The sequence below is a fragment of the Eumetopias jubatus genome, unplaced genomic scaffold (genome assembly GCF_037043125.1).
Source record: "Eumetopias jubatus isolate StellerSeaLion01/CBP00866 unplaced genomic scaffold, mEumJub1_p1.0 scaffold_6, whole genome shotgun sequence".
In the NCBI taxonomy this organism is placed as follows: domain Eukaryota; kingdom Metazoa; phylum Chordata; class Mammalia; order Carnivora; family Otariidae; genus Eumetopias; species Eumetopias jubatus.
The window spans coordinates 138,435,565-138,457,905 of record NW_028274812.1 but is presented as its reverse complement, the minus strand read 5'-3'; the positions used below and the strand labels follow the sequence as shown (position 1 = coordinate 138,457,905).

Here is a 22,341-nt window from a genome sequence, read left to right as displayed (position 1 = left end):
TCCTAATTTTGAAAGACCAAGCCTTTCTGTCAAATAGGGAAATATTACTGTCATGGTGACTCAATAATTTTTAGAGCAATAGAAAACACAAAGTGATGAACTGTGGACCGCATCACGGGAGTGACAGTCCTCATATGTCTGAAATCATGCTCATCCGTACATTCTGTAACCCAAAGGCTACAGTACTCTGTAATATTGGTATTCGAAACTCAACTACTTTATTTTTATTTTTTTAAGATTCTATTTATTTGAGAGCAAGAGAGAGAATATGAGAAGGGGAGGAGCAGAGGGAGAGGGAGAAGCAGGGAGCCCGACGCGGGTCTTTTTTTTTTGGCATAGCACAAACAAATTTATTTACTAACCAAAGGGATGATCCTAATTAAATCAACACTTTGAAATAGATGCATGTAAAATGTTTGTGATAAAGATAATTGAACACAGTAATGAAAAAAAAGCAGTATGGAGATTTGCTCATTGAACTGAGCTTGTTTATTCTCACAGCTACTTCCTGTCCACAATGATGATGGAATTTTTACTCTACTTTTCCATAGACCCGAGTACAGGTGACATTATTCATGACGCATTCCACCACTAATTTCCCATTTTCCAATTTTCTTTTGATTGTGCTTTCCTTCCCATCCCATTCCTGATGTTGAACCAACGCGCCGTCTGTGAAGTTGCATACAGTCTGTTTTTTTGCCATCAGCTGTAGTTTCTTCAAACTTCTCTCCCAGGTTACATGAAAACTGTGTTGTTTTCAGTGTGCTCTCAGTTTTTTTGGTGAGGTTTTTGCCATCAGAAGAGATGATACAACCTGGTTTGGCCATTGCACCCACTTTCCGCACAGCCATTCCCACTCCTACTTCCTTCACGTATTCGTCAAAGCCTTTGCTTTCCACTAAGCACCATCCTCCTACCAGCTGCTGAATGGTGGCTATGGTGGGCGCGGGCCGGCAGGCCCAGCGAGCAGAGCAGAGTGGGGCATTGGGAGCATGGCTTCCCTTTTTTTTTTTTTTTTTTTGGTAAAGATTTTATTTATTTATTTGACAGAGACACAGGGAGAGAAGGAACACAGCAGGGGGACTGGGAGAGGGAGAAGCAGGCTTCCTGCTGAGCAGGGAGCCCGATGCGGGGCTCAATCCCAGGACCCTGGGATCGTGACCTGAGCCCAAGGCAGATGCTTAATGACTGAGCCACCCAGGCACCCTGCTTTTATTTTAAAATTTATATATTTGAAAATACCATTTTCCATGAAATTCCTGTTAGTGATTCTTGAATTTATATAGTTATTGTCAAAGCATTTTCATTGCCAACTCAGGTGATCCTTGAAAGAATCCTACTAAGTAGTTCAAATTGATGATATTGTCTTAGTTTTGCAAAAAAAAAAAAAAAAAGAAAGAAAAGAAAAAAGAAACCAAGGCTCAGACTGTGAAGTAGCTTGCCCATGGTCACATAAATGGTAAGGTGTCAAGTTAACATGGGAACTCAAGATAGTCTCCTGTCAAGTCTGATTTCCTTATATTGTTGTTTTATTTTTTTTTTTAAGGTTTTATTTATTCATTTGACAGAGATGGATACAGCAAGAGAGGGAACACAAGCAGGGGGAGTGGGAGAGGGAGAAGCAGGCTTCCCGCGGAGCAGGGAGCCTGATGTAGGGCTTGATCCCAGGATTCCGGGGTCATGACCTGACCCAAAGGCAGATGCTTAACAACTGAGCCACCCAGGCGCCCCCCCCGCCATTTCCTTATATTGTAAAACAATATCTAATCACTGTTGGTTGGTGTTGTTTTCTTCATGGTGTTTAAATATTTTTAAAATGTAGTGTATTAAGGTAAGCTTTGGACCTATAATGTTCCAGATACCTTGCATCTCCCATCTGATTGTTTAATATTGTCATGCAGATGCCGTTGGGTTATTCAAGTTGATGGTGATAAATTTGTGTTGAGTTACTTGTAAGAGTAGGTTTTTTCCTTTCTTTCACAATCTGTTACTAGGACCATACCAGGGTGGGTGCAGATACATCACAGGACATCCAGCTCTTTGGGATAGGAATTCAGCCGGAGCACTGTGAGATAGATATTGCATCTGATGGCGATGTTACTCTGACTCCGAAAGAAAATGCAAGGTAAGAGAAATAAATGTCCACTTCACGTATCTGTGAGCCTGATTTTCAGGAATAGACTGCCCCTTTCTGTCTGTTGGCTCAGTTCTAGCAAAGTTAAGACTTCACTGGGTTCTTGGGATACTTCCGATTGTAGGGAGCTGTATAGCAACATTTAGAGCACCAGCTTTGGGGTGGCTGATTCTGCCTGGACTGGCCGGGTTATCTTAGATAACACACTTTTGTCTAAACTTCTACTTCCTCATGTGAAACATAGGGCTAAAAGTAGGCAAAACAGAAATCACTTGGCTCAGTGCCTGATACATACAAATATTTTATTTTTATTTTTTTAAAGATTTTATTTATTTATTTGACAGAGAGACAGTGAGAGATGGAACACAAGCAGGGGGAGTGGGAGAGGGAGAAGCAGGCTTCCGCCTGGCAGGGAGCCCAATGTGGGGTTCGATCCCTGGACCCTGGGATCGTGACCTGAGCTGAAGGCAGATGCTTAACAACTGAGCCACGCAGGCGCCCCACAGATATTTTATTTTTAAGATTTTATTTATTTATTTGAGAGAGAGAGAGAGATAGCACAAGCAGGGAGAGGGGCAGAGGGAGAAGCAGGCTCCACACTGAGGGGGAGCCCAATGCAGGGCTCGATCCCAGGACCCAGAGATCATGACCTGAGCTGAAGCCAGACACTTACCTGACTGAGCCACCCAGGCGCCCCTGACACATACACATAATGAATAAAATTAGTTGTTACTCAGTGTAATACATTGCATAAAAAGCAGTTAATCAGATAACTCCATTGTATGAAAAATTCCTAAACTAGGCTATAATATATAAGAATTTGAAAATTGACATGATAGTATATTAACTTTGGGATTTCTACTAAATACTGTCTTGAACTACTTTACAATCAAGTACAAAGTTTATATGAAGTCCTATCACAATATTCACTAACACACAAACATTGTGATCAGAATGCTCATTTTTAGGGAAAGGAAAACCTTACACTCATTTCAAATTATTCGATTAATATTGGCCATATCAATTTCTAAGTGATGACAAACTGAGACTAACAAGGATGGCATAGATGATTCATGAAAGTTTGTAGGTCTTGTGTTACAGTGATACAATTGTTAAAGATATCTAATGGTGAAATGATGCTGTTCCTTAATTTTTACTTATTCCAAGTTCAAGTAGCCCTCTGCCTTATGCTGTATTATGCCATATTAGAAACTCTGGATTTTTTTAATACTCTGGTTTTTAATTGACAAAATTGCATATATTTAAAGTGTACAATATGATTAGACCATACTCTCTTTTAACACTGTATCTAAAAATAATTTTAATCAGCAAATTTCCTCATACCCAATTCCAGTGCCATGTTTTTGTTCCTGCTCTTTGCCCCCCCTCACCCTGCCCAGTCTCCTCCTTTCCTACCCTGGGGTAGCAGTGCATTCATTCAGGAGTCTTTGCTACAGGCTCTGTGCAGGGAATGCCCAAGTAAAGGGACTCAAAACCTGGTGGAAGAGAATGTATAGAGGCAACAGTGATTATACAGGATGATAAGTACTTCTTCCTGCAGGTCTGATCACTATGGAAATGTGGGGTTGTAGGACCGGAGGTGGGGAGATCTGTTAGGATATTATTATGATATTGTCATGGGAACACAGCAAGTGGCAGAAGAAGTGAAGAACAAAATGTATTTGAGAATAATTTGAGAGTCAGCCAGCTTTTGTGATGTGCTTGGGGACAGGATGGAGAGTCAGTAAAAGAAGGTGAAGTCAGCAATGGTTACAGGGTTCTGTCTTGGGAGACTAGACAAACAGTGGAGATCCTGAGCCGAAATAAGCACTACAAAAGGTAGGACAGGCTTGGAGGATGATGGGTAGTGAGTGGTAATGGATTCAGGTTGGGATCCTGTGAATTTGAGGTGTCCTTGGGACATCCGTGTGGATGTATCCAGTTGGACATTGGATTTAAACATGTAGAGTTATACTCAGGATATACAGTCAGCCATTAATGGTGTCATCTGTCTTCAAAGTGGATCCCAAGTGTGTAGTGGAAGGAGTAAACCAATGTTTTAGGGATGGTCTGAGAGCCCAGAGATAAGGGAGTCAGAGAGGCAAAGATACAGTGATGGAAGCCAAGGGAAGAGAACATTGTAAGGAAGTAGAGGTCAAAATAGAGGTTAACAAGCTCCTTTTTTTTTTTTTTTTAAGATTTTATTTATTTATTTGACAGAGACACAGCGAGAGAGGGAACACAAGCAGGGGGAGTGGGAGAGGGAGAAGCAGGCTTCCCGCGGAGCAGGGAGCCCGATGCGGGGCTCCATTTCAGGACCCCGAGATCGTGACCTGAGCTGAAGGCAGACGCTCAATGACTGAGTCCCCCAGGCGCCCCGAGGTTAACAAGCTTCTGTTGGATGTAGCAGTTAGGAGGACACTAGCAACCTTGGGACGTTTAGGAACCATGTAGTTGTGGGTATAGAAGGAACCAATACAAGGAGGAGAGAATGGGGGGTGAGGAGGTGGGCTGAGAGTCATGGTTGTGAAGATGGACATGGGATTAGAGACAGAGCCAGGGAGGGATGTTGGGTTAGGGGGGAGTCACTGTGTCTTCAAATCTGTCTTCAAGTCACGCATTCTCTCTCTAGTCACATCTTACCTGCTGCTTAACCATTGTATTGAGTTTGTAATTACAGGGTCTCTGTTTTTCATTTATAGAAGTCTAGAAAGTCCTTTTTTTGGTAAGCCTGGTCTATATTTCTAGAGTCGTATTTGTACTCCACTGTATGCCTTTTTTTTTTTAAGATTCACTGTATGCCTTTAATAATTAGATTTTTACTTATTTTATGGTCTTTGTTTGAAAATTCTATTTCTGACATTATTGGGGCTTCAGCCTGCCTGTTGGTCGTATCTGCTGATAACTGCTTCCTAGAGCAGCGTGTGATTCCTCAGATGGGCTCACCTTCAGCAGGAGGTTCTCTGTAGAAGTCTCATGGCCTGCGAGGGGACATAAATTGTTGCAAACACATTTTGTATTGGCTTCTTCTTTTTTTTTCTTTTATTTGAGAGAGAGAGCAAGCGAGCACATGAAGGGGGGAAGAGGGACGAGCAGGCTCCCCACTGAGCAGGGAGCCTGATGCGGGGCTCTATCCCAGGACCCTGAGATCATGACCCGAGCCAAAGGTAGACACCCAACCGACTGAGCCACCCAGGCGCCCCTTGTATTTGCTTCTTAACAAGAACCCCAGGCATATGTCCCCTTAGAAATCACTTTTTATGTTATTAATTTCTTGACTTGGGTACAGTACCAAAGCAGGCAATTTCCATAACTATTTCTGTATATTATTGTAATAAGAGCATACTATAAATGGCAGCGATGTTTTATGTATGTGTTCAGAAGTTGTGTGTGTGCCCATGTGTGTATGCATGCACACACATACCTATAGAGGGGTCCCTTAAAGATACAGATGATCACAAAAGTTAGCAATAAATAAAAAGGCAAAGCTTATTATATTTCTCTGTCATTTTCTTTGGAACTGTTTTTAGTTTTATTCTAGAATAATACTATCCAATAGAAGTTTCTGAGATAATGGGAAGGTTCTATACCTGCAAAGACCATTTCGGTAGCCACTAGTGAGATGGTGCTCTTGAGTATCGACATATGGCTAATGAAAGTGAGGAACTGAATTTTTTAATTATAATTCATTGTTTAAAGTAATAAAGGACATTGACACATCTCTTCCTCATACTGCTATTCTTAGATATAAAATGTAATTTAGATATGTCTAGATACCCATCTATCTATATACCTAGATACGTTATTTAGATACCTTAATAAACTGGGCAAATATTTTCCTTGAAAACTGACTAATGAATGTTTGTTTTTTAGGTAGAAGAGGTGAGTACTCTATTAAAAAATTTCCCCCAAAAAAACAACTTTTCATCATTCTTTTGGCTAAAATATGTATATTTGTACAGATATACATATACATATATATTCTGATCTCATTTTCCACTTTTTGCAGATGGATAAATTAGTCCATCATTCCGAATAGATGGACACAGACCTCTGAAGCTTGAGTTAGCGTTGAGAGTCATTTTCATTGGCAAGAATAAAGGGAGCATGTTAGTGTAAAAGATACACAGCAAAGTTTTATCATGTTTATGTATGATAGATGAAAAACATTTGAGATGGTATTGCCACGGTATTTTTATCAATAAAAACTTAGTCCCTAAGCTTGAAATATTACTACCAAGGAAGGCTTATTTTCATGTGTGAGTTCTCCTTACTCCATAACTCTGAGCTGGAGAGTCCTGTAAAGATAAGGAGCCAGAAAATGAGATTCTGTGAGAAAAGTAACTTATTGAAAAACTAAAACTCAAAAGAATAATCATTATTTTTCTCCATCATACTTCACCTGACAGTTTTTAGCAAGTTAAACTTTAATTAGTTAATTATCCTCCTGATTGTTTTAATACCAGCAAAATCTTTTTTTTAATGAAGGAAACATTTGTAAGAAGACTAGTTATCAGCGCTAAAAATGGGGGGGGGGGGGCTTTTCCTCTCCCCCTAAGAAAAGTCACAGTGGCAAGGCTTTAACTTTGTTAAAGAATCTGTTGATGAGATCTAGATTGGCAGGAAGTCCTATGAGATCTGTTATCGTGAGTTATTCACAGCCCCTGGATTCATAGACCCTTGTAGCCGGTAAGCTGTAACAAAGCTGCAATGCAAGGAAGACTTGGGGCTTCAGGATTTGCTTGAGACAAATCGCAGATGCATAGGTCAGCACAAACCTGGAGACATGGTGCACACCATCTACTGCACGCTAGGTGCAGGGTAGCAGAGACTCAGAGTTGTTTCCCCCATCTCCGATTGTCTTGTTTTTACAGTTTGTTTGGTAGCTATTTAGGATTTAAACCTGGTTGCTCTTTTTGAGTTTTCCCCAAGTTTTTATTATGGAAAATTTCGAGTATATGAAATAGAAAGAAGCGTATAATGAACCCCCAAATTTCCATCATCCAGCTTCAAAAATGAACACTTACAGTTTTGTTTTTATTTATTCGCCCTCCACATCTCCTCCTCCCTCCCCTCTGCGTTATTTTAAAGCAAGTTCCAGATATAACTTTGTATCTAAATATATCAGCTTGTATCTCTAAAAGACAAGTATTCTTGAACATAGCTTCAATACCATCACACCTAAAGTAATTACAAATAATTCCTTACTAATCTTCATATATTGAGCCAGTGTTCAGATTTCCCCAGTGGTATCATAAATGTTCTTTTTCAGCTGTTTCTTGAAATCAGGATCAAATAAGATTCAACCATTGTCATTGGCTGTTATGTCTCTCTTAACAGGTCCCTCCTCCCTCTGTTCCTCCCCCCTTTCCCCGCCTTTTCCTTGCATTTTATTTATTGAAGACACCTGGTTGTTCCCCAGAGTCAGCATTTTGCTCATTGCATCCCATGACATCATGTAGCATCTTCCACCACTTTGTGCATTTCCTAAATTGGTATTTAGCTAATAAAGGCTTGATCAGGTTCAGCCCATATTTGGACAAGATATTCCATAGGCATTCTTGTGTCTATCTCCATTAGGAGCACGTCATGCCTGGTTGTCTGTCTTTGAGGGATATTGGCAGCCCTAGATCATCATTACTTAGATCACGTGTTTTGATAGTGGTTATAATTCTGTTGTTCCTTCTTTAGGAATTAGTAGAATACCTCTGTTAAGAGAAACTTCCCCATTTATCTCTTTGGCTACTGGGGCTGGGTTTTGTGCTCTTTCCCATAGAGCTGACATATTCCCTGGTGTTCCTTCAGGTCCTGTGTAAATGGCACCCTTGTGTGCAACACCACCCAGCTGTGGCACGGTGATCGAATCCTGTGGGGAAATAACCACTTTTTTAGGTAACATCTTTGTGTTCCCTAATATTTTCATAAACTTCTTTTTCTGTTATTGGAGTATAAAACAAGTCAATTTTCTCTAATGATGGAAAACTCCACAGAATTAATTTACCTAAGAGGAAACGGCGAGATTGGTTGAAAGACTTTGAAAAGGAGGCAGGCCCGCCAGAGCATGACCTGGATGCAGCCAGTGAAGCTTCCTCAGAACCAGACTATAACTATGAATTTGCACAGATGGAAGTTATCATGAAAACCCTGAATAGTAATGGTAAGACCTTACCTCCGGATTCCTCCGTTTTTGGCAGTTCCTGTCTCAGCAGTTCAGTAAGGGATGATGCACTTATGTAAAGTGGAGGTGTCATTCTGAAATTAAGACACATAAACTTGTTAATTTCTTTTTTTTTTTTTAAGATTTTATTTATTTGTGTGAGAGAGAGCATGAGTGGGGTGGGGGGTGGCGCAGAAGGAGAAGCAGGCTCCCTGCTGAGTAGGGACACGGGGCTCCATCCCAGGACCCCAGGATCACGACCTGAGCCAAAGGCAGATGCTTAACAGACTGAGCCACCCAGGTGCCCCCAAATTGCTAATTTCTTATAGAGGCCAGGGGGGAGGGACTAATGAAACTATTCCAGGGCCTGGTCTACTCCCTCAAGTATAACTAAGAAGTCCCTGTTTTGAGACCCCTTGTTCCCAAGTCAGTTATGGTAACATTTCCACAGTCCTAGAGTACAGAATGGTAGTGGTGGAATTCCTTTTCAAATTTCCCGTTACTGAGTTCGTCATTTCTGAATCCTTCAGAGCACAAAAATCCCAGCAGAGGATGAACCCAGGAATTTCAAATGGAATCTAATGGAGAGATAAAGGTCACAATATTTTGCTAAAAACTCAGTTGGAAATTATAACCAAAGAGGCTTATTTAGTAAGCCCAGGTGGCTTTTACAAAAATGATCCTACAATGAGGGGCTTTTATAGGCTCTTTGCTTGACTTACACGCCAGCCTGTTTCAGATTTTTAAGGAAGATTTTCCTTAAAACCTTGTTTCTAGATCCCTCTTTTCAGAAAGTTTTCAGTGTTTGTATTAAAATTCTTCCCCTCTATATCTAAAAGGTAAGCCTTTATCTCTTCATACACACTTCCGTGCATTCAATAAAATCCACACCACATTCTTTCCTTGATGGCTGTTTTATAAATCTGCGGCTTCTCTTCCATCTCTCAGTCTCTTGTCATCAGGCTTTTGCCTGGGGACTAGAAGCAGGACAGGAAAGTTCCTCTCCTACCAAGCACGAGGCAGCATTTCCGTGACCAGAACTATTTGACAGGGAAATATAAGGAGCACCTGAGAAAGTTTGTTTTTGGACTTTGTCTCCTTTCACTTTCCCAATCAGGAGTTCTTTGAATACCTAAGGATCCCTACCTCGAACCAAGGAGGACCTCCGGGAGCCTCTGCCTGACATGGTACAGGGAGAGCATCACAGTTTCCCAGTGGGGCTCTCCCCTGAAACCCTGACTTTTGCACTCTATCTGTGAGTCGACCTGAGAAGAATGTGAGCGTGGCTGGAGAATGTCAGTCGGAACTCTGGCATATCAAATTGGGGATTCTGCGCGCCCTCCCCCCCCTCCCCGCTCATGCTCTCTCTCACACACAAATTGGGAATAAAGACGACGTTTTTAATCTCTCTGGATTTTTAGCCCCAAGGACCCCCCTCTTTTCCATTATAAAAATGAAGTATGAAGAAAAGGCTAGATGGAAAAACAAGTATGGTGTATTTAATATGAAGAATAGAGACCACCACCAAAAAAGAACATCAGTGAGATTAGGGATGCAGATTAGCTGCTGGGGTTTTGGACGCTTCACCACAGACTGGACCATAGCTAGAAATCAGGCTGCAGTCCACTCTGCTACTTGCTCACCCAGTTGGGAGGAATCACAAAAGACATTCCAAAGTGATGTTCAGACATCAGAATCACATTAATGGGCCATTTTCCGACATGCCCGAGCAACAAGTCTCCTCTGAGTAATTTTTGGGAGCCCGAATAGATACAGGGTGTGACAGGAGGGTGCGGGCCCCAAACCCCAGGTGCAGAATGCCTGTTGGGAGAACCTTCTTTCTTTACATGATATTACAGAATTCTGGATGTCTCTGTTGTCTAACAGCAACGTATCCAGGTGCTACCAATTTAATCATTTACGTCCCACATCACACATTTCTAATTTTATTCAGTCACTACATTCTTATCATATTTATATTAAAGCCCTGAATAACTGATGAGTATTTGGTGAGTGTTTGTTAATTCCTCCAATCCTCTTAGCCAAACCAGTTAGTCACCGGTGGCCTGGCTTATGGTATTAACATGAGTTACCCTTTTGTCTTCCAGAACAAGCCTTGTTCCCCAGTGTTGATTTTGTCTGTTTCAGAGTAGTGTTTCCCCAATTCCCCGCATAAGTGGGGCTTCCCTCTGGTGTGCTCTGACTCAGTGACGAAACGTGGGGGGCCCGCTAGTGTTCATGGAATTCACCTCTACCACTAGGTGGCTTCCCGATCCTAAGCCTGTCTGCCTGGTGGTCGTCCCCCTGGTGGTCCTATTTGAAGATTCTCTTCCCTCTCATGTGGTTTCAGACGAAGCTCCTCCACAAACACTGGGATAAAGGTTTTAACTGATTGGCATTAGCATGGGGGAGCTTGACTGGTTGTTAGCAGGGCTGCTGACTGATGCTTGTGCTTCTGCTTCGGCAAAATCGAACTAACATGATTGGGAAGAAGTGGAAGTTTTCTGCCTGACAGAAGCACTCTGTATTCCTGATTGAGGCGTGTGCCCTTCTAAGTCGTGACCCCTACCTCCCCGTGTCCCAGCTCCATTGCCTTCCCCTTGGTTAAACTCTGGTAGCTGTCCTTTCCCTGTACTTCCACCAGCACAGACATTGTTACTGCACTATTGCTCCTGTTACTAAAGGCTGGATGACCGTTGGGAGCTCAGCAGTTCAGGCCTCTGTTCTTGCAGATATCGATTGACCTGCATCATCCCAGTAAGAGACGAGGATGATGTATTTTCAAGTCTCTAAATCATGATCGAAAACCCCATTCATTGGAATTAGGAGTAGAAGCAAACCCAGTGTCTGTGGATGATAATGTGTTCGTCCCGAAGGTTCAGAATAATGAGGCACTCATCTTATTCTGACCACCAGAGTCAGTGGTAACTCTGAAGTAAAGAGCAATGAAGGGGCTGGTGAAGAGTCATTGAGTTTATTCCATCTGGGATTAAGAGTTGTTTTTTCGTTTTTTCCCAAAGGATTTACTTCCCTTCAGTTTAGCGCATTGGGCACCTGGGTGTGAGTGAATACTGTTGGTTATCACATCAGTGTCCTCCAGCCTAGCCTCTACTGGTAGCACCCTCTCTTCTCCATTCTCGGGACCTATAAATAAGTCTGAGCACATTGCACAGTTACATACCGAGATAAAGAATAAACTAACGAAGAGAGAACATTCTATACCATAATAAATGTGGTCCTTTCTCTCTTCCTAGAACATTTCCCTCTTTGGTATCTTGGCTTTAGGCTCCAGGCTCACTGAGTTTTGAAACCCTTCATTCAAGAGGAAGAAAATGATAGGGAGAAAAAAAAAACTGGACAATTTTTTGATGACTGGTTGGTTGAGAATAGGCTATAAATAGTCTTTGGCTTCTGTCCTAAGCCATATCATAGAGTCAGATTGACCTGCTGAGTAGGATGATCTATTGATAAATATGCTGTATAATGATAAAGGCTTGAAACTGGCTCATTGAAAAGACAATATCATCAAATATGTCTAAGAGAAAGACTTGTGTTGAGATAGGAGGTTCAAAAAGGGAAAGATGGACAGACATACAGAGGGAAATCTTAGCCTCTGTATCTCTACCCAGGCTCTGTATAGTGAGGTCTGTCCTAGGGCCCCGGGGCAGGGCTTGCCGGGCTATGGTGGCAGGCTCAGGGGAGGGATGCTTTGAGTTGTTCCCTCTTCTATAACTGCTTCTTGGGTTTGTGGCCACTGATGAAGCCTGGTGAATAGTTATGTCAGGGTGTTAGGTCATGGCATCTGCCAAAGCAGTTTAAAGCAACTTTGGTCACGTTGCCTCTGCATTATCATGGAACCTCGGGGTGAAATCCTCTCAGCCATTTGGGATCATGTGTGTTTCCACACACGATGGACTAACAAGCAGAAATAAGGATTAAATGTCTTACCTGGTGTCTTTTAGCAAAAATCTTAGAATATTAATTTTTATCAAACGGTGTATTCTCCAGTTTTCTCTCTCTGGAAAAGATTTATGAACACTAAGGTAGGGCTCTTGAAAAACCAGGCTCCATGGAAGTATAAATGGATGGTGAAGACCCTATCCTTCCTTTTTTAAACCTAGAGCCTAAAAGGGAAAAAGTACGTATTGTTTGAGAAATGCATTTTTAAAGTAATTCTGAGACAACTTTTCTTCTCTAGCCCTTACATTTAAAATTTCTTCAGACTCCTTCATCATATTATTCATATATTTTTTCATAAATTTACAGGGCAAGATCAGAAGTTCTAATGCTTTAGAGTATATAGATGTCTTATGTACGAAAAGCTCTTCCCTCTCCATGGTCTGTCTTTGTTTAAGAGTTTGGTAATTTTTAGTTCATTTTCCATCAGATTTTCAGGTGGTATATTTTAGGGACTCCCTGTCAGGACTCTGTGAAGAAAACTATTTCTGCTTTGGAAAAATGCTGAGTTTTAGAATTTTATATCTGCAAAGAACAGTATTTTTTTCAAATATCTACTCTTTAACAGAGTACTAATTCTGAGCAAAACATTGGAGATAAGAATACTGTATCAGTTTATTAGTGAATTGATGTCCAACCTCAGATGGTTAGCTCTGATCTGAGTTCAGAACCTGGCTCTGTTGCTTACTAGCTCTGTGATCTTAGGTCAGCATCCTTAAAATGGGAATATATCCACCCTCAGGTATGGTGCAAGGCTTTCATGAGATGATGCATGGAAAGGGTGCAGTGCTTCTACCTGAGTGGTGGTCAGTAGCTAGTAGAATTCTTATTGCCATGTGGTTGTCATTTTTTATTAAAACAACTCACCTGTACTCTGTGTAGATCTCTGGTGATTTCTTAAATTGCTTTCTACTTTTTGTTTTGTATAATTTAACCTTATTTTTTAAGCTAACATACTGTCTCTTTCTCTTATTGCTTACATAGAAGATAAGTATAATTTACATGGTTAATCCACAAATTGATCAGTAGGGTCTTCTGGAAAGGTCAGTCAGGAACCATCATTGGATGATAGAAAAATTCGTCTTGTCCTCTTCATTTCCCACTCTGTCCTGGAAATTAAACTGAGAGTCAGTCTGTGGGAACAACACAAATAGCACTATTTGAATCACAGGCAAAGGTGTGAGTTGCAGGCCAGTCTGAGAATATGAATGCATGTCCTCCCCATCTCATGTGCTTCCAGGAGGAAATACTGGGATGGTGGTTTTCTTATTTGCCATCCAGATAGTCTGACATATTGTTTCCCTGCAGTCTACTCACTTAGAGATGCCGGTAACTTTCTCCTTTGGACATATAGTCAGTACCTCCTTTCTCCACAGCATCCAGATCAGTGGTCATTGCCAAGCTAATGTCCAGCCTCAGCCAGTGACCGCTACCTACACCACAACCACTGCTGGCCATGGCCATGGCCCCTTCGAACAACGTATTTCTATACTTGTTCACCACATGTATGTTGCTGATCTCTTGGTCTGCAAAAGCATTAAGTCAAAAACAGCCTTTTGTTTTTACAAGTGAATTCCTCCTTCCTCCTTTTTTTCTGCTTTTCTTTTCTTTTTGCATGTGAATTGCCCTCCTGGATATCAGCACCTGAGAAATTGCCAGACCATACACTCAATATTTTCAAGCATATGCTGTGATCTAGAAGTTTCCTCTCCATGATAGAAATTCAGGAGTAATGAGATAGGTGGTTGAAATCAGAAATATAAACCCTTCACCATATACTAAAACTGATGCTAAATGGGCATAGAAATTGACTACCATAAAAATGAAATCTTGTGTGGCTCTGTCTTTGAAGCTGTCTTCGATTTCATGAAGTTTTTTCTCAATGGGTAGAAGCACATCCCCTCTAGCGTCTTCTTGTAGTGAATTACTGATCCATCTAAACAGGAGGATGAGCTCATCAAATTGAAGCACAGTAGATGTGGGGAATGTTTACATGTAAGGCAGTTATCTGAAATGTTAGCAAAAAGGCCGTTGGGAGGATCTCATCTGGAGGGGCCCCTCGGCCGCTCAGAGAAGGCATCTGGAAAGGCTAGATTCTGAGCAGGGAGATGATTCTTGCTGGAAGAAGCACCGGCTGGCTGCCCTGTCGTGCCCAGCACCGAAGTCACCTTGCCTTGTCTCTTGGCTCCCCAGACCCAGTGCAAAACGTGGTTCAGGTGCTGGAGAAACAGTACCTGGAGGAGAAGAGGAGTGCCCTCGAGGAGCAGCGGCTCATGTATGAGCGGGAGCTGGAGCAGCTCCGTCAGCAGCTGTCCCCGGAGCGGCGGCCCCCGAGCAGCGGCCCCGACCGCCTGGCCTACAGCGGCCAGACAGCTCAGCAGAAGGTGACCCAGTGGGCAGAGGAGAGGTAAGAACGGGGCCTGGGGAACCCAGGGTCACCAGGGGCATCAGCCTAGCAAGGAAGGAAATCTTCGTCCCAGATCTGGGTCGTTAGCAGTTGCCTCTTCCTTTGAGAGATACTGTCCACCCGCAGGATGTTTACTGCAATGTTAGTTGTTAAAGACCACCCCTCGCCCCCTTACCCTTCAGTAAAAATGGCACCATGTGACAGCACCACCGGGAGGTACTGAAAGAAAGTTGGAACGCTCCTGTAGCATCAAAGCATTCCTCATCTTTAAATTTCTCTTACTTTGGATTCTCTCTAAATACAACTGTAACATTAAGAGATCTACTAAATGTGAATTTTCCGAATTTATGGCTTTTAAATATTTATCTCAACTGAGGTGCCGGTGGGAGAAGCATCGGCCGTGAGGAGAGTACGTCACTTGTGGATTCTGTCGTGTTCTTACTGCAGTCTAGGCGCGGTGCTGACCTAACAGTCCCGCAGACTGTGCCAGAGGGGCGGTTCTGTCCGTCCCGTAGATAGCGTGCTCACTTTACGTGTCCTCAGTCACCCGCCTGGCCGGTGAGAAGGCCAGCGTGTGAACCCAGATCTGCCTGTAGTCCCTTTACTAAGAGCAGTCACAAAAGTAGCATTTGGTGTTTACAGAGCATGGTCCAGGCACCAAGTGCTTTACATATATTCATCTCATCTTCACAACTGCCACTCTGTTTGGTCATTTGTACCCCATTTCACACATGAGCAAACAGGCTGCGAGGGGTTGAATGATTCCCCTAAAATCATTTTTTTTAGTATAAACATTCACACATATATTTTGCAATATTCTTTTTGCACTTAACATTTATTTGTGAACATTTTCATTGTTTTAAACAACCAATACTATATTATATTAGAGGCCGAATTCCTTTGTATGACACAGAATAATTTTTGAATTAGTTTCACATTGTTGGATATTTAGTTCTTACTAAAATTTTTGCTTTCGTAAATAATGCTGCAAAGAACAACCATGTGCACAAATTACTGTGAACATCATTATTTATCTTCTTTTTTCTAAAGAGTTTATTTATTTGAGAGAGACAGACAGCGAGAGAGATCATGGGCAGGAAGGAGAGGGAGAAGCAGGCTCCCCACTGAGCAAGGAGCCCGTTGGGGGACTCGATCCCACGACCCCAGGATCATGACCTGAGCACAAGGCAGACGCTTAATGACTGAGGCACCCAGAGGCACCCAGGCACCCCATTATTTAGCTTCTTATTACAGAGTCCTAGAAGTAGAATTGCCAGGTCAAAGTGTAGGGAAAATATTAAGACTTTGGATGCAAACTGACAAGCTGCCTCCTAGAGTCCCTTAGCTGGCATGTTGGGGCAGTGAGATCAAAGCCATGGCCGTCTGACGCCAGGACCAGTCTCTGATTCTTGCAGCCACACTGCATCTCTCACGAGCAGTGAGACACTTAAACTAGAGCCACATCCAGGGAAAATGACCCCTAAGAGGAGCAGAGGGAGAAAAGGAGCCCAGCCCTGCACACCAGGCTTGCCACGATAATGCACTTGATTGTTCTAAATTCAGAGAAAAGAGTCAGTGGCATTTTCCCCAGGAGTTGCCCACTCATCTGTCTGGATACTGAAGTGTGAAGATTTATCCTACTTGTAACACATTCTCTTTTAATGTGCCTGGGTAAAAGAGGCAAAGGTTACCAGATGGTGCTTTTTCTGAAGAGCTGCCTTCTCTGCCTTTACTGCGAGCTGGTGGCTTCCTTCTCAGCGACAGTGGGCTTGAAAGTAATTGTGATTGGACCCACTGATGCCTTTCTGTTCAGTCTCCCTAATTACTTCTCTGTCCTGAAGATGGTAAAAGACAAAAAAGATGCAACAGAAAAAGTGGATTGTTTTTAATGATAGTGTTTTTCAGTCAGGTGTTAAAATTTTTTTTCCCCACTTGAGTCCAAATTGATTTTCTTTGAGGCTCAAGTTCTTAAAAATAAGGAGAGTAGCAAGGATGATACTTTGGGGACGTCATCCAAGGAGAGGAGAATGGTTACAGTATCGATTTCACCAGAGTCACTGGATAAAATTAAGATGTCATTAACGATGGATTGTTATATTAGAAGCTGGGACTCTGACCTAAATAAATGTGGATGGCTTGTGAAATACTGAGGGACTCATACCTAAGTAAATGTTGAGGGGCTGAAAATCAAGTATATTTAAGAGCTAGTGAGAATTACAAAGAAAACCAGAGATGCCGATTCTTCTTTCTGGACACTTACAATGGAGTGTAGAGCAAGATACAAATATGTGAAAAGTACATCCTAATAGTAAATTAAAAAAACAGTTTCATCCAACAATAGGAAGTGTTGCAATTGCATAATTATCCCTTTGTCATTGATCCCTGAGCTGAAGAATAACTTCCAGGGGCAGGGGATCTGTGATAAACAGGTGGGTGCCTGGGCAGGGAGTGCCGGAGGAGCTGTGGTGGTTACTGCAGGGTGGGACCCCGTTCTCTGGAGCTTTCTACAGCAAGTTCATGGAGAAGGAAGGATTTCAAGCGAGTTTGAAGGGTGGCGACTGGACGGGCGGACAGGACGTGGGAGGCATTTTGAACGGGCAGGTTGGCACAAACAAATGGGAAGCCATGGAGAAGAGGAAGGTGTGTTTAGGGGATTACATGAGAGCTGTTTTGTTTGGTCTAAAAGGTGACTTACAGAGGAGGATGGAAAGCTAAGTCCAAAGCTGTTCTGTAGGGCGCAGAGGAGGCTTTGAACTGAGGACTGACCTGAGACAGGCAGGGGTTTATGTGACTGGGAGGGAAGGGGAAGAGTGGGGGGGGCTGTGAGGTTATGGGGGGCAGGGATGGGAGCCAGGACCCAGGGGCTATGAAAACAATAGAGAGAGAGATTTAGGAGATATTTCAAAGGGAGAATCAACAAGGCTTTTTTTCTGGATGTTGTGGAAAAGAGAAAAGACGGAGCTGGCCAGGAGAAGTCAAGTTTGGGTAACTGAAAAAAAGATGGTAATACCACTTAGAAAACCCAGGCAGATGGGATGCATGTGTCATATGGTTTAGGTTAACTTTATATTAACATCTTGCAGTCGGCCTCCTGTATCACTTCTAAGGTGATGAGAAAGGAGTAGAGATTGGGTGTTCCAAGCTCCTCATTGTCCCACGAAGTAAGGGCAGGTGTGTAAATGGTAGAAGAGAGAAGCTACATGAGGCTAGATAAGCAGTCTGTTAGTCTGGGTTACCTCTGAGTCCAGACTCACAGGTAGAACCCAAAAGTACCATTCCTTTCACTCACTGGGTAGTTTGGGGGTATCCCACGCACTTGTCCAGGAACTAGCTGTAATGACAGACCAAAAAAGACCTGGTTCTTGCCCCAGTGTGCCTGAAGCTCAGATAATTATACAAATAAATGAGAGTCTAACTAGGACAAATGCTACTGAGACAGAGCACGTGGGGCTGGGAGAGCAGGTAAGGGTTTTGACCTGTATTCAGCATCAGAACATTAGGGAAGGTCTCACCACAAAGCGCTATTGTGTGGAGTTGAAAAGTTGAATTCCTGCTGCCACAGAAAACCCCCGCTTCTCGCCTTTTACCAGCTGAAGAAATCGTGTGAAACGCTTTCTCCTTATGGACCCCAGATTCCTCTCCCCTTCCCCCCAGCCCCAGAAGCACACAAATCATAATCAGTTCTTTTCCCTCCAGAATTCCTTGATTGGTTTTTTGGCAGCAACATATCAAAATCTAGCAGTTTTCAAATGTTAGAGGATTTAAAATACGGTTTTTAGTTAAGTCTCTTCACCTATTTTGCTCCTCATCAGTGGTGACCAATAGGGAGCCCACAGTACCCTTGTGGGAGGAAGGAAACATTAAAAAAACAAAACAAAACAAAAAACAAAAAAACACTTTTTTTTTTTTTTTGGACAAAAACAGTTGAAAATTATCTCCTGAAAGGAGTTTTCTACCACTTTCTAATACTATGACTCACTTAGAACCAGGATTACAGTTTCCTTTTCTTTCAGATGTTCTCATTTCCTTTTTCGCTACCCCGCAGGGATGAGCTCTTCCGTCAAAGCCTGGCAAAGCTGCGCGAGCAGCTCGTGAAAGCTAACACCTTGGTAAGGGAGGCGAACTTCTTAGCTGAGGAAATGAGCAAGCTCACTGACTACCAAGTGACTCTGCAGATCCCTGCCGCAAACCTCAGCGCCAATAGGAAGGTAAGAGTGTTTTTAAAGAAAATGAGAGCAAAATGCACAACTTAATGTACTGTAAGATAGAATACACACCTGACGTCCAAAAGAACATCCATGAGGAGATCTTGATGTGAGCCAGTGTATTTATTCTTTTTAAGACTTCCTCTATATTGGGGCACCTGGGTGGCTCAGTCGGTTAAACGTCTGCCTTCGGCTCAGGTCATAATCCTGGGGTCCTGGGATCGAGCCCCTCATCCGGCTCCCTGCTCAGGGGGGAGTCTGCTTCTCCGTCTCCCTCTCCTGCTCCCCCTGCTTATGCTCTCTGTCAAATAAATAAATAAAATCTTAAAAAAAAAGAGGGGCGCCTCGGTGGCTCAGTCATTAAGCATCTGCCTTCGGCTCAGGTCATGATCCCAGGGTCCTGGGATCGAGCCCCACATCGGGCTCCCTGCTCCGCGGGAAGCCTGCTTCTCCCTCTCCCACTCCCCCTGCTTGTGTTCCCTCTCTCGCTGTGTCCCTCTCTGTCAAATAAATAAATAAAAATCTTTAAAAAAAAAAAAAAGACTTCCTCCATATTAATATAACATTGTTTGCCAACTAGGCTTCAACAGTAAAAATTAAAAATAAAAAAAAAGATTTCCTCTATAGACCCCCCCCAGAGTATATGTGCCCTCAGATATGTTAAAATTAGAAATATATATAAGTAATTCCTCTTGCTTTTCTCTTTCCTATGAATGATCCTTTCTGGAATGAGAAGTATATGTTTTGTTATAGTACCATTTTTAAGAGTGGATTCTACAAGAAAGGAAGACTTGTATAAGACTTTTTTTGTACACAGAACAACTTTTTGCAGTCACTGGGAAGTTTACCATCATTTCAACTTGAAGGATTTTTTTTTTCCTTTAAGAAGAAGCCTCAAAAGAAAATAATTTTTCATCCGTTTGTTTGCCTCCAGCAAGCAAACTAGAAATGAGTCAGGGAGTATTTCATTAATCTTTCTGTATTTTAGTTCTTTGACCAAGCAGTTCTTTGAGAAATTTATCTTAAGTCCACGGTCATAGAAGTGTTCATAAAGATCACGTGCTTTTTGTAGAAGGATGCTTATCATAATGGCCTTTATAGTAGCAAAAATTTGAAATAGCCGTGATGTTGAACAATATAATAATTTGTCAGATGAGTGGTATATACAAATAATAGATTTCTCTGTTGCCATTAAAAATCACGTCTATGAGGGGCGCCTGGGTGGCTCAGTCGTTAAGCGTCTGCCTTTGGCTCAGGTCATGATCCCAGGGTCCTGGGATCAAGCCTCTGCGTCCGGCTGCCTGCTCCTCCCTCTGCCCCCTGCTCATGCTCTCTTTCTTTCCCTCTTTCTCTCAAATAAATAAATAAAATCTTTTTTAAAAGAAAAAAATCATGTCTGTGAGGAATATTTAACAACACAAGAAGATGACCATAATATAAAAACTGTGGAGAGAGGATCAGGATAGGAGATTCACAGTTTTGTTTGGTTCTGCTTATGATAAAAGTAAAAAGCATGTGCATGGGTGTACACAGAAGATTTCATTAATCTTTTTGCATCTTAGTTGAAAATAAGCCAGAATGTTCCTTAGGTGGTAGAATTTCATCTTCTGTCTGTATACATTGCTGAGTCTTTTTCAAACTTGCTACTTGACAATAACATATTTATTTAACAATCCAAAAAGCCATAACAAGGCTCATTTGGTTTGTTGTGTGTTTTTGTTTTCCTTCACTCTGCAGAGAGGAGCCATCGTGAGTGAGCCAGCTATTCAAGTGAGGAGGAAAGGAAAGGGCACCCAAGTTTGGACCATTGAGAAGCTGGAGAATAAATTAATTGATATGAGAGACCTTTATCAAGAATGGAAGGAAAAAATTCCTGAGGTAAAAGAGATAAATGTCAAGGAGATTTGACCATGTTGAAAGCGCAGAATGTAAGTGATCATCACCGTCAGAACACACACACGCGTGGTGGTGACTATCTGCGGTCGTACTTTGGACATTGATATTAGAAAAGTAACATAGAAGTGACCTTGGAAGGGGTGCTAAGTTGAATCAGTCATAGAACATGCGATCCCCACATGGACAGGAACTGAATGAAGAGAACACGTGACATATTCTTAGTTGGCAGGAGTTTTTGCTACATTTCAAGTGAAATGAAATAGAACAAAGCGAATCTGTGCTGTTTGGTCAGTGTTGTGACAAATCCACATGGATGGAGCCAGCATGGATTTCGTATTCATTAGCATGTGTTCATGCTCCCCCAGCTGTGATCGTGGCTGGGGAGATTACAAATAATTTTAGAAAGCACAATCCATCTTTTTGGATACTAGTAATGGAAAAGAAACCTCGGTGAAAGAAATGAGGCAAAGCACAGGGAATGGAGTGAAAAGGGCTGCATGGGGGGTGTGATAGGGAAGAGAGGCAGTAACTAAGGAAGAGCTCTCCCCGCAGACATCATGTAGTCCCCCAGCTGTCGAGTCCTTCCCATGTGCTACTTTTGTTTTATTTTTGCGACATGATTGTACTACTACTTTTTAAATTTCTTTGGATAAATGCTTTCTTTTTCAAGAAACATTTTTTAAGTGCTAGTTTTAAATAATATTATCCAAGTTGGTGTTTTGTTTCCTACTCGCCTCCCCCACGCCCCCCTCATTAGGCAAAGCGTCTCTGTGGAAAACGAGGTGACCCTTTCTATGAAGCCCAAGAGAATCACAACCTAATTGGCGTCGCTAATGTGTTCTTGGAGTGTCTCTTCTATGACGTGAAACTTCAGTATGCAGTTCCTATCATCAGCCAGCAGGGGGAGGTAAGGACAAGCTATCCTTGAAGGAAACAGTTAAAGGGTGTGTATCTGTCTGTGTGAATCCAATGTAAGTTATTCTCTTGAGGTATATCAGGAAACTAGGGTGAATAGTCAGGATCACTTTCTTCGCTCGTATCAATAGAAACTATCAAAATTAAATCAGGGTTTTTTAAGATTATAAGATTAAAACCATATAAGATTATCATAACATGTTTATTTATGGTTCATGAGTTTTTTTCTTTGTTTTAATCAAATTAGAAATCTTTTGGAAACCAGATTCAGCTCTATCCGCCTATTTATCTCCCTTTAATCTCTTATGTTTGTAATATACTCAAAATTCCTTCCCGGCCCCTGTGTGGTCTTCACAAGATACAACTTGGTAGCATTATTTTGAAATCTAAAGTATTCAAGGAAAACAAGCTTAACCCCTTTTAAAAAACAAAAGAAAACAAAATACTTCACATTTCAGTTACTTATAAGTATTGACCTTATTATGTAGGCCTAAGACATTTTAGAAAATACTCAAGTTCAAACTGTTTGATTTTTATCCATTTCATCAACTGATGTTTTTATTTTAAATTTAGTAACATCGTTATTCTGTAGCTTGCCCTTCCATAACGTGCAGACTTGAAATACTTAGTTATCTCTTGTGATCCTTGAGGCAGGCTGTGAGCAGGATGC

At 42.0% G+C, this 22,341-nt stretch overlaps 1 protein-coding gene and 1 pseudogene across 4 annotated transcripts in view; one reads left to right on the top strand and one right to left on the bottom strand.

Annotated features, from left to right (window-relative positions):
- KIF13A (kinesin family member 13A) overlaps positions 1 to 22,341 on the top strand; it is a 100,855-nt gene that overhangs the window by 40,104 nt on the left and 38,410 nt on the right. For all 4 annotated transcript variants that reach the window (XM_028107471.2, XM_028107469.2, XM_028107470.2 and 1 more), the window contains exons 11-17: positions 1,995 to 2,125; positions 7,940 to 8,026; positions 8,125 to 8,291; positions 14,442 to 14,655; positions 18,701 to 18,863; positions 20,598 to 20,738; positions 21,514 to 21,663. In XM_028107471.2, coding sequence (XP_027963272.2) covers positions 1,995 to 2,125; positions 7,940 to 8,026; positions 8,125 to 8,291; positions 14,442 to 14,655; positions 18,701 to 18,863; positions 20,598 to 20,738; positions 21,514 to 21,663 — 1,053 coding nt within the window. The remainder of the gene's footprint in view (positions 1 to 1,994; positions 2,126 to 7,939; positions 8,027 to 8,124; positions 8,292 to 14,441; positions 14,656 to 18,700; positions 18,864 to 20,597; positions 20,739 to 21,513; positions 21,664 to 22,341) is intronic.
- LOC114212638 (fatty acid-binding protein 5 pseudogene) lies at positions 384 to 1,897 on the bottom strand (annotated as a pseudogene).